Below are 11736 nucleotides of genomic sequence, written 5' to 3'. Positions count from 1 at the left end.
TGTTTAATACGCTGTGTGTTGTTGCCATTTTTATGGACACGTAGTGTTTCGTTAGTACAAATTTTATTATCAAGTAGCATTAGAAGAATCTTATCCCACAGAGTTTTAGATATAATGCATCTGCTCGGTCCAACCCTCAATCGAAGCTCTATCATGGATACACTGAGTGACCTTATTTTAATGGCTGCACCATTATATCATATTGTTGATGTCTTCTCAATCATGTACTACTACTATTTAAAATAACACTGAATAGCGTTTGGCTGCACAGACTGAGTTAACTTCCTACAAGTGGTGTAATGCATGTCTGAACTGAGAGCATGGAAAAGATAACAGAGTTAAGCAATTCATTAAAAAAGAAAATCGAGTATTGTTTTTTTTAATTCAAAAAACATACAAACACACTAATGTTGTAGTTTGCAAGGTGACAAACCTGCAAGGACTACTACATTGTATAATCATTAAACAAAATTATTTGACATTAAAGTGTAAGTGTGACAAACTGATTTTCATAGAAGACATAATGTGAATCAAATGACAGATTATACTGCAGTTATGACCAGTCACCACCACCATAAGCAACCATACCACAGATTAGGTTTTCATATTTGTACCTGACATAAACAGTTCACAATAGACTACCAGAGATTGCAAATAATTTAAACAGATGCTGCAAACTGGGCAATTGCATTGAATGCATTAATGAATGTCATGTGCACAATTAGCATTATATAAAAATAGATTTCTGTTTGTTAGACAAAACAGTAGGTGTGTCTTACAAACTGTTTCGGCAGGATTGTATACTGTAAGAAATGTTTTGGAACAGTGAAAAAGACCTGAGTGGCATTGGCAATAACCCCTACACCGGAAAGAGGGACAATCCATTCTGTGTTATCAAGCACAATCAACTAGAGTACATTTCATTCAATCAATGAGAAACTTTAAGGACATTCGTCTTTGGTCTGGAATGCTTTCCCCAATTGAAAATTAGAGATTACAAAAAGGCTACTGCACATATGCTTTCTTCCGGATTATCAACTCCAGGTGGTGTCATACTTTGTCCATCCCGGAGGAGGGGCCAAGTAGATTCTCTGTCCTTTTGAGATAAAACTGACAACCCCTCTGTATCCTGCCCTAGGGACTCCAGACTTCAAGTCATCCATGATTCCCAGGTTTTTGGCCAGCATTTTGAAACTGTCCTTGCTTGAGTATTGAAGTCGGAATGGCCCAGGTCCTTTTAGCTGGCCCTGCTTAACACCTTCATATGCAACCAAGGGAGCACTGTAAACTTCCTTCTCAAAATTTTCTCTGTACGTCTCCTCCTTCAAGTAGCTCAGGTCTAACTTGGTGAAAGGCACAAATTTGGTATTCAGTTTAATGTAACGTAGGTACTTGTCATAAAACTGGCCCAGACTCACGCCCTTCCGGCCAAAGGTTAGGGTTCGTGAGATTTCTGGGCGTATACAGGCACGGTTGTGGCGCTGCTCTGGCTGACGCATCCAGTCGTCCCAGAATGAAGCAGGCCACTTGGGCTCCAGCTCCTCCCACACCTCCCTGAGGAGCATCCACCCCAGACCGGGAAAGAAATCTGTCCGGTAGAGCAAGTTGGCCTTGCCTGGATCCACGTAGCCATCCCTTCCGTTGTCATTCCAGGCTGACACACACCACAGACTGGGGTCAGATTTCAAGAGTGGCAGCGTGGCTCGGAAGTACTCAAAGAAGTCTGGCGCCACCTACAGTAGGAGATAAATAATTCAATTTCAGTTTGCATGAGCAAGTCAACAAGTGAAATCAACTGTGTCAATCATACAATAACACAACTGATGTGAAATATGCAACATATGCATTGTTTTTAACATCTACATGTATCCATCATGTTTGCAATCTTATGTAATACTTTAAAGCATTAACTGGAGCAATTTCAAGCCACTTATTTGATGGCATGATTACCTCCAGGTCATCCTCTACAATCACAGCAGAGGAGTGAGAAAGGGTCTTGAACACTTGGTTGAGAGCCCAGCGGTAATGCCTGGAGATTTTGTAGTAACCCTGAAACTTCTTGTGCTCTGGTCGCACAGCGATGTCTGTCAAGTCCGGCTGTTTCAGATGCATTACTTGATTTCCATAAGAACGAATCACCTCTGCAGTCTCTGCATGTCCACAGTCCTGACTCACGATGATTGGGTAAAGCTCTGCTGAAGGACGGTGCTCCAGGAGTTTGTCCAAGCATCGCTTCACGGTGACCCTGTTACAGGCGATTACCAGGATAGGAATGACAGGCTGAAGGGGGGCGACAACCTTGGGTCTGTCTTTGTTTGCCGGCTCCCACAGTGACTGATGGTTCTGGATCTGCAGCAGGATTTTTTTCTGCATTTCAAGCTCTGCTTCGAACGTGTCTGCCATTCGGAGCACATCTCCCACCACGTCGTTCGTGGGCCTTTCAGCCACATCTCTCCGCTCTGGGGCAGGCTCACCTGGCTGGCCAGGTGGTGGTCTCCCCCACAGCAGAAGCACCAGTATGGCGTTCCAGGTGATAAACAGGAACGTACCACAAAGAATGAGAGAGCCTCTCTTTCGAAGCATGGCCCAGAAACTCAAAGGGGAAGAGGTGGGTTCAGAGGGACAGGGTCTGAATAGAAAGCTGTGCCCTTGTTACAGACAATAGGAATGGGATATGGGAAGGACCGCCTGAGTATCATCACAAGTGCATGATCAGAGATCCCGAGTCACACCTTGTTGGCTCACTGTGCAGTAGTTAAAGTTATAAAGACACAATGCAGTGTCAATGAAGGCCAGAGCGGATGAAATATGATGACAGGCAGCACTCATCTTGGGGTAAAGCTGCGATTCCAGCAGATCCTCAACTTTCAATATCCTCTTCCATCTGAAATAATAAGAACATAATGTACTTTCAGGAAAAAAATCAAACATGCAAAGTCAGTGAAAATAACATGTAGGCAACAAAATAAGTTTAAAAAAAAGGAAAGCAGGAAATTTATGTCAATTTGTCTTTCGCAGGAAGTGGTCTCATGCGAGCTGGAGTGATGATTCACCCAAATGTCTCTGATCGATTTTCGCTTATCACCTGTGGCTGCCTCGTCAAATGAGCCAAACCTCGTATTAATAAGACAAAAAAAAAAAAAAAAAACAACTACAAACGCTGACTTTTCGACTCCACTGTCCTCCCTGCTGCTCGACAGACACATTGCACTCGACAGACCGAACACACACAGAGGCTTGAGGAGGAGCGTGTTGAAATTAGCCCTTACCCTGACTGAGAGACTTCTTCTCCCTCCTGTGGCCATTTCTCCACCGCTCCTTCGATGACAACCGGCAAAGTTAAACGACAGGAGCGGACAGACCCGGTGGTGCCGGTGTACAACTATTCTCTTCCTAGTTTCCCGGCTATTAAAGCAACTTGACGCCCTGTAGTTTGTCTTGTTTCTCGCAGACTGGAAGAGGAGGAGGAGGAGGAGGAGGAGGAGGAGGAGGGAAAAGTAACACGACGACTTCCTGGATAGCGGGCGGTGACGGGAAGTCCCGCCCTAACTGTCACCTTGAGAAATTACACAACATGTTGACGGCTGGCTGCTCTCCGAGGAGCTAATTAAGCTAACTATGATGTCTGTGTGAAGATTCAGCGTCTGCATCCACACACTGTGGATTAGATGTGTGGTGAGAAACACGCTGGGAGGCTAAAAAAAAAAAAAACAGTAGAATATTCTTCTTCTTCTTCTTCTTCTTCTTCTTCTTCTTCTTCTTCTGTGTCAAACAAACGAGCAGCACATGGCAGTGACTGATAGGGGATGAACTCAGGGATGATGTTTGTGTGTTTGTTAAATATCTGCAGGCTGTTTCAGCAGCAGAGATCGACTGTAACTGAGTATTCAGGCTCTGGAGTTAAAGGAGTAGTTAGACTTTTTGAGAAACGTGCCTGTTTGCAGCTCGCCTGGCTCTGTCCAAACTTTAAAACAAGCACCAGCAGCTTAAACTCACTCATTAAGACATCATGTATTTTCTTCATACGTATTACATCATATTTTTTTTTATACAGAAAAACTATGTAAAAGGCACAAATAGAAAATTGGTGTCTTGATGTCCAAGTTTTTGTACGTAATAACAAATGATTAGTTGTTAATTAAAGAGCTTTAGAGGAGCAGGAAGGTGGATTTTGTCTTTGGACAGAGCCTGAGCTCAGGGGTGTCAAACATACAGCCCGCGGGCCAAAACCGGCCCGCCAGAGGGTCTACTCAGGCCCGCGGGGATGACTTTGCAAAGTGTAATAATTACAGAAGAGACATTAACTGTTATTTCAAATTTGTCCACTGTTCAGTTCCAGATACCTGCGACTAAATGTTTTGTGCCTCAGTAGATAAACTGTGATCTGTAAGTTATAATGTGTAAATGATAAACTGAGGCATAACACTGGTGAAATTGCACTTATTTTTCTTAAGAAATTTTGTAAAAAGATAGTTCATTAAATGTGAACATTTTCAGAATGTACTTGTACTTTTTTGCACTAAAGCAAAGGGAAACATTTTGAGTTTCTAGGTTATTATGCTGTGATTTTACTGGTCTGGCCCACTTGAGATCAAATTGGGCTGCATGTGGCCCCTGAACTAAAATGAGTTTGACACCCCTGGGCTAGCTGTTTCCCCCTGTCTCCAGTCCTAATGCTAAGCTAAGCTAACTCGGGCTGGTGGAGCTAGTGTCACATTATGGTACAGACATGAGTGGCATCATCTATCTAATCATCTACCTAAAACAGCAAATGCTTGAGTAAAAGATCGAAATATTTCAGATGTAACTGAGTACATTCATGCAAGTCATTTTGACTCACACACATACATATATACATATATATATTTGTTTCTAGTTGGTTTTAATATTTCATAAACTGATATGTTACATTTTATCAAGTGACTTCAGCTGTCAAATACATTTCAGCTAGTATAGTAAAAAGTGCAGCATTTCCCTCTGAAACATCTAGAAGTATAAAGTAGCATTAAATTCAAATACTCAAGTCAAGTTCAAGTATCATAGAAATGTTCTTAAGAACAGTGATGTAGGTAGCACTGGTAATTATATACAGCATATGATAATGCAACACTTACTGCTGCATAATGAGGGCCTTTACTCCATGTGCACTTGGCTGATAATACTTCAGTACTACTACTAAGATTTTGAATGCAAGATAGTATATTTAGATTGTTGAACTGCTACTTTAACAATAACGATCTCAGTTACTCCTTCCACCACTATTTCAGTGATAGCAGACTGCCGTCCCTTACGGCACGCCCTTAAACCAGGTGGAAAGTATATATATGCAAGTGGCCTTGAACTGGCACTGAGTATTTAGGAGGTTCTATAGTTTTGGTCCAAATGGATTTAACGATTCCACCTCATTTGAACAGTTTTAACTCAGATTGTTAGTTCTGATGAATTTTGTGAGACTTCTACTTTATTCCAAATTGAAATTTTATTCTTCAATGTTCATAGCAAAATAAGCTTTTGTACAAATCCCGCAGGGTGAGCTCGAACATAAAATGTACTGCCATTATTTCAACTATTTACCAGGAGGAATACTTTAAGTGAAATGTAGGACCTCAAAACAGTGCGTGTGCTCATGTTTCACAGGTATTTCTTGTTCTCACTTGAATGCAAAAAAGTGCTCTAAAAACAACTTATATCACCGGGTTGAAGTCCAAATGTGGGTTGTTTTTTGTGAAGGCCAAGTAAAAGTCAATAAATAAGGTTTGATCACAGTGTGTATTTTTGGTGCTAAGGCCTTGAACCCCCCCCCCCCCCCCCCCCCCCCCCCCCCTCTCTCTCTCTCAGTCAGGTCTGTCCTCACGGCTGTCTGTGGTGGAGGTGAAGTCAGTGGGACCGTGGATTTGTCCATTTGCCTGAAAGAGGACGTATAAAGTGATCTCATGTATTAATGTAGTAAAACACAGGATGTGCTCTCATTGTAAAAGTGCACAATAAAGTTTAATGAAGCTCACCTGCGGGGCGTCGTTTCTGAGGCCTTTCTCATCCTGTGGAGCATCATCAGGGCTGCATCTGGATCTGCACAACACCGCCAGCTTCAAACACAGAAACTGTGACACCAGAGCAGTCAAAGATAAGCAGGTGCTCTTCAGTGATGACCAGCCAGTCAACAGGAAGGACCTTATTTGTCCCGAGTGTCCCATCAAACATGGAGACGTTATGGACACTTTCAAAACGCTGGTTTCCTTAACAAATACTATTTTACATATGCGTGGGTCACATGTTTTGTTTTGAATCATTTGAGAGCATTTATCTAATCCAGGCAGGTTAGATGTCAATCTGCGCGCCAGCTGACGCACCAGCGCGTTTTGGACAGCAGGCACAGCTGTGCGCGCGTCCCCTGCGGATTGCGAAAGTTTCGGATGACATAATTTATTAACGTCCCTGGGATCTTTTTCTCTCAACACTTTACCATCCGCCCGTCCTCCCACAACAACACGCTCTCCGTGGAGAAAAGCCTCCCACGTTGACGCACGGTCTGACCGGGTGCGTTCAGACGGCGAGTCGCGCACCACCCCGCCGGTCAGTCCGAGGCTGTACGCCGAGGGGGCAGGCCGCTTGGTCGGCGGATTCCGGGCCCAGATATTGCCCCGACACCGGAGAACAGCAGACAAGGCAGAGGCGGAGGGAGTGGAAGCCATGGTGGTCGATAATATCCACAACAGAGCGGCTACGTTTTAGGACTCTGTCTCCTTTCTGCCTAATGTCCCCCCTCTGCCCAAGCAGTCACAGAACGTATAAAGGTTAATTTGCGTAAGAAGTAGATCAGAGGAGGGGGGGGGGGTCTTTTCTGCTCTGATCCACCTAACCATATTAGTCCAGAACAGTCCAGGAGGGGTCTCAGGTGGGTGTGTCTTTAGCCAATGGTGGGAAAAGTCCTCATTAAGTAGAAATAACATACTGTAAAAATACTGCTTCACAGGTAAAACCCATGTATTCAGGTACAGACTGATGCTATAAGTATCAAAAGTACTCATTATACAGTGTTATAATATGTACTGTGCAGCTTCTATATTATTGCATAATCTTAAAATCTTAATCTCCAAAGTAGCTCCAGCTGTCAGATAAATGCAGTGGAATAAAAACCACAATGCTTCGATATGCAAAAGATGGAGATATAAAGTACTTAAAAACTAAGTTTAAGATTAAAGCCACTGAAATTCGACTGAGCTCATTTCCTCTTATATTATCCCTGCAGTTTGTCGTGGACTGTGTGGATGTTTTTAGGTGTCACATGTTTTGCCTACCCCACACCAAAGAGTTAGACAGTGGTGGAAAAAAGTATTCAAATTTTTCACTTGGAAATGGTAAGATAATCTGCAGCAAGCAAAAGTCCTGCATCCAAAATCTGTGATCAAAAAGTGTTAGCATTAAAATATATTAAAAGTACCAAAAGTAAAAGTACTCACTATGTAGAACGGCCCATTTCAGAGTGACATATATTATGTACATTATAATTATTGATGCATTCATGTGTTCATTGCTTTAATGTTGCAGCTGGTAAAAGTGGAGCTCATTTTGCACGTTTACATTACTACTGACTGACTGGTTGATTTATAATTTGTATTAATACAAATCTTCAAAGTAACAAGCAGCTAAATCTAAAAGCACTATCACATAAATGTAGTGGAGTAAAAGTGCAATGTTTTGACGCAAGTACCTCAAAATTGTACCTGAGCACAGTACTTGAGTAAATGTACTTAGTTGCATTCCACCACTGGTTGGATGGCATCTTACAAGCGATCACTATCTCATCTGACTGCCAGGACATCCAGAGCCAGACAGAAGAACGGCCATGAATGTAGAAACACTCGTGCAGTCCAACAGGTTTGTCAGGCTGGCGACCTGAGAGGCACAGCTGAGGAGGAACTAGGTGCTCCAGCCGCTCTGTCAACTGCTCTGTTTACAAGAGGATATCGGGTGTCTTCAGAAGCCCTGCAGGTTTCTAAAAGGACAGGTAATGGGCAACAAGTCTGTTTTGACTCAGTAGAGGAAAAGGCGTCAGAAAACCAGACAGGAAGTCCCCACTTTACTGTGGTCAGGGATATGTTAAGAACTCAGAGCAAACTGTTTAATTTCAAAATAATATACTATAATTATATAATAACATAATAATGTATATATTAAAAAAAAAAATCCACATTAGTATATTAGAATTATGTATACTGAGCAATGAGCTTTAAGTAGTTGATTTAATAGGAAATAAAGTCCATTCTTATGAGGGAGAAGAGAAAATATGTAGAAATATATACATCCTCTTTGGCTATGTACAATGAGTGGGTCTATAAACAAAATGTATAAGAAGTACAAACCCTGAAGCGGTTATGGAGATCAGCCTGATGCTCGAGTCTTTTCATCACAGAGTTTAGTGCATTTCAATTTATACAGCTTATTAATCCCAGTGGACATACAGTGTTTCACAGTTAATCACAGACATGTTCAGAAAAGAGCACAATGGCCAAATGAAAATAAAAACTGTTTCCTTCATGTGCAACTTTCAGCCTAAGTGCCCTTTGTTTAAAAAAATGTTGCTGTGCACGTTTTCTTTGTTGCATTTCTTCACCTCACTGCACGCAAACCAGCTCAAACGTGTCTAGATGCTTGGTTTAATCTTCATCATCACTCGCCAAGAGGAGAAAAGGTTCCCCTCAGGTTCCTGTCACCGGGCTGACTGCGCCTGCACCCTCAGTCCCGGGGGGGCCGTGTAAAGTCTGGTTGTCTGCCTGGACCGGCCTCCGGTGGATGACCACGTTGGGTATGATGACGAAGGCCAGGATCCCCACCAGCATGAGCGCCACGGTGATGGTGATGATGGACGCCACCACGGCGTAGTAGCACTGGTCTGAGCGGAACAGCCTGCGCAGGCGACCTCTGACCCTGTTCGGAGGCCTGCCCACGTCCACCTCGGTGGCCGGGACCGCCCCCTGCTCCATGGCGCTCAGGCGCAGCTCCCCGGCCGCGGTCAGCTGGCCATCCTGGCTCTTCTTCGGCAGGGTGAGGACGTTGGCCTTGATCGGGCTGCTGGGCGGAGGGTTCTTCAGGAGCAGCTTGCCTTTGCTGCGCTTGAAGCGGATGGACAGAGCCCTCTGCATGTCCGGGGGCAGTTTGCCTATGATGTCCTCATTGTTGCCCAGACGGGGCAGGTCCTGGCCGTGGGGCAGCTCTGTCAGCTCCCGACACACGGGGCAGGACAGGCTCTTGAGCTCGGGGGAGCTCACGTTGATGCGAGCCAGGCACTCCAGGCAGAAGGTGTGCCCGCAGGCCAGCAGCTTCGGCGTCTTGAAGATGTTGTCGTAGGTGCAGAAGCACACGGCGCACTCAGTGTCCTCCACATCATCCTCGGGGGGCTTCACCTTCCTCCGCTCGCTCTCTCCCTCCCTCCTGTCCCGTCTCCGGGCCTCCTCGCTCCTCCCCCGCTGCCCCCTCTCCCCCCGCTGCCTGTCCCGCTCCCTCCTCCTGCCCCTCTCCGACTCGTTGCTCCTGGATCTCCTCACTTTCGCTCCTTTCTCCTTCTTGCGCTGCTCCTCCCTGCCTCCCGCCTCCCTCTTGCTCATCTTGGGTTTGACGTTGGGGGTCTGCCGGCCTCCGTGGCTCCTGTCGGGCCTGCGTCTCTCCTCGGCATCGCTCATGTTGGAGGGTCGGTGTTCAGGGGCAGGATGCTGGCTGGAGTCTGACTCCCACTTTTCCAACAGGAGCTGTGGGGGGGGCAAAGGACGGGGGATGAGCTGGAAGAGCTGAAAGAGCAGGAAACAGGCCGCAGATATTTACCTGCACACTCACCATGATGAAGCAACAAGGCCTGATCTAATCTAACATCTCTATTGTGTTAAAACGCTATCGCTCATTAAACACGCGTGTGGTGCTTTGGGCCTGATAATGAGCTGCTGTGTTTGTTTAAGAGGCTTTACTGCACAGAAACCACCAGCAAACAGGAGCTGGAAGTGCTCCACACAGACTCCAGTTTTTAAAAAAAATGATCCTGATGTTTTTTGGTGGGATCAAACATCAGGATTCAGTGTAATCCTGATGTTTTTACCTGGAGAGTTAACCAGTCAAACCAAAGGTGACCCCAGTGTGCTTCACTGCTTAGAAATGTCACAGGACACATTCCGCCACAGCAGCCCGTCTCACGCAGTCAGACATTAACTCAAAGGGAACACACTGAACATTTCAGCTGCTGACTGCCATCAAAATGTCCAAGCAGCGCGTTTGGACATTTGCAACAAGTTTAGGTGGAATTAAAAGAGTGCCCGTTTCTTCCCGTTAATGAGGGTTTTTTTGGGGGGGGTGAGGGGGGGCAGGCTCTTTAAAACAAGAGAGGATGAGAGTTTGCCAGCTAAGAGTAGCAGAGAGCGAGAGGGGAAAAAAAAAAAGAAGCTTTATGATCAAGGTGGAGAAGAGAGTGGTTAGACTGGACAGGGTTTGTACGCATGCGCACTGACCTGCTGCGGTAGAGGAGCGCCGGATCACTTTGTCAGAGATGACCTGACAGGTAGAGCAGTCCTGTAGTGTGTCAAAGCAGTGGAAACCTGCACATCACAAAAAGTCATTACTTCACCAAAAAAAAAAAAAAAAAGCAGCTCTATAGTTTAGTGTGGAGGTCCTCTGTTCTCCTCCTCCTCCTCTGCTGCTGTCCTTCCTCTCATGTCTTGTTTTCTGGCTGTGACACAGCACTGCCTCCTCTGAACGCTCCTCCTCACCGCCTCCAGCCCTCCTTTTTCTTTCTCCTCTGGTCAGACCAGTTGGACCAGCTGCAGTGAGCCAGGGTATGGGTTTTTTTTTTTTTTCTTTCATGTCGGGAATATGTAGATCTTCAGGTCATTTACTTAATTAAGAGATCAACCTCAACCATCCTGGTGTCACAGTTGCACTTTACAGCTGGCTGTTCTTATCAGTCAACTTTAGAGTCGCAGTAGGATTTCTCAGCTTTTGCAGTTCAATCAGGCATTCAGTATCAGATGTGGTGTCATTGGCATGGAGGGGGGGGGTCACATGGTACATACAGATTCACACGGTTATGTTTTTTTATCTCTTTTTTTGCTCTTATGTGACTGTGTGTGTGATAGGAATCGAGAAGACACACCACAGCGGCTGTTGGGGAAATTCCACTGCTGCTGCATAAAGAGACAGAGTGACAGGACTGTCAACACCGCACATATCAGCACCTCATACCTGTCATACCTGCACCGCTCTGCTGTCACTTTGTCAGTTTACCCCCCAAACAAGAACAGCTACCTGCTCCTCGCTGCACTCTCTTGGCTACTCCCTTTTCATCTTAGCCCTCTGGATGTCTGAGAATACAGCTCTTGGCGATACAAAGGCTTCAACTGAATTAATTGAGTTACAGGAAATATTGTCAGCATTAAAAACCAGCGGTGGAAAATAACTCAGTACATTTACCTAAATACACCGGCCTGCATAAGTACAATCAGGTGGACTTGTACTTTAGCTTGAGAGGGAAATATTGTACTTTTTAGTCCACTGCCACTATTATCTGAGGGCTTTAGATACTTTTCAGGTTAAAATTGTACACAGAAAACAGTTTGTAAAATGACACATTACTGAAGGTTAAATATACAGTCCTTTCATAAGGTGAGCCTCCTCCACCAGCTACATTAACAGCAATGTTATAGTAATAATCAGATAACGTAGTACATTACACAGTAGTATTATGAGAACTTTTTC

At 44.7% G+C, this 11736-nt stretch overlaps 2 protein-coding genes across 3 annotated transcripts; both read right to left on the bottom strand.

Annotated features, from left to right (window-relative positions):
- Positions 1–381: 381 nt before the first annotated feature.
- Positions 382–3447, bottom strand: mgat1a (alpha-1,3-mannosyl-glycoprotein 2-beta-N-acetylglucosaminyltransferase a). The gene is made up of 3 exons (XM_070835174.1): positions 3270–3447; positions 1951–2884; positions 382–1733 (listed from the first exon to the last, which is right to left on the bottom strand). Exons 2-3 carry the CDS (start codon positions 2581–2583, stop codon positions 1035–1037), a joined length of 1332 nt encoding a protein of 443 aa, XP_070691275.1. The 5' UTR covers positions 2584–2884; positions 3270–3447; the 3' UTR covers positions 382–1034.
- Positions 3448–8193: 4746 nt separating this feature from the next.
- On the bottom strand, positions 8194–10564 carry rnf183 (ring finger protein 183). Of its 2 annotated transcripts, none has more exons than XM_070835834.1 (2): positions 10494–10564; positions 8194–9746 (listed from the first exon to the last, which is right to left on the bottom strand). In XM_070835834.1, exon 2 carries the CDS (start codon positions 9678–9680, stop codon positions 8700–8702), a length of 981 nt encoding a protein of 326 aa, XP_070691935.1. In that variant the 5' UTR covers positions 9681–9746; positions 10494–10564; the 3' UTR covers positions 8194–8699. The 2 variants fall into 2 exon arrangements, with proteins under 2 accessions (XP_070691935.1, XP_070691934.1); XM_070835833.1 differs by having other exon boundaries at positions 8194–9785; positions 10494–10557.
- Between the last annotated feature and the right edge of the window lie 1172 nt (positions 10565–11736).

Source organism: Pempheris klunzingeri, chromosome 8 (genome assembly GCF_042242105.1).
Source record: "Pempheris klunzingeri isolate RE-2024b chromosome 8, fPemKlu1.hap1, whole genome shotgun sequence".
NCBI lineage: Eukaryota > Metazoa > Chordata > Actinopteri > Acropomatiformes > Pempheridae > Pempheris > Pempheris klunzingeri.
This window is presented reverse-complemented; position numbering and strand designations above follow the sequence as displayed.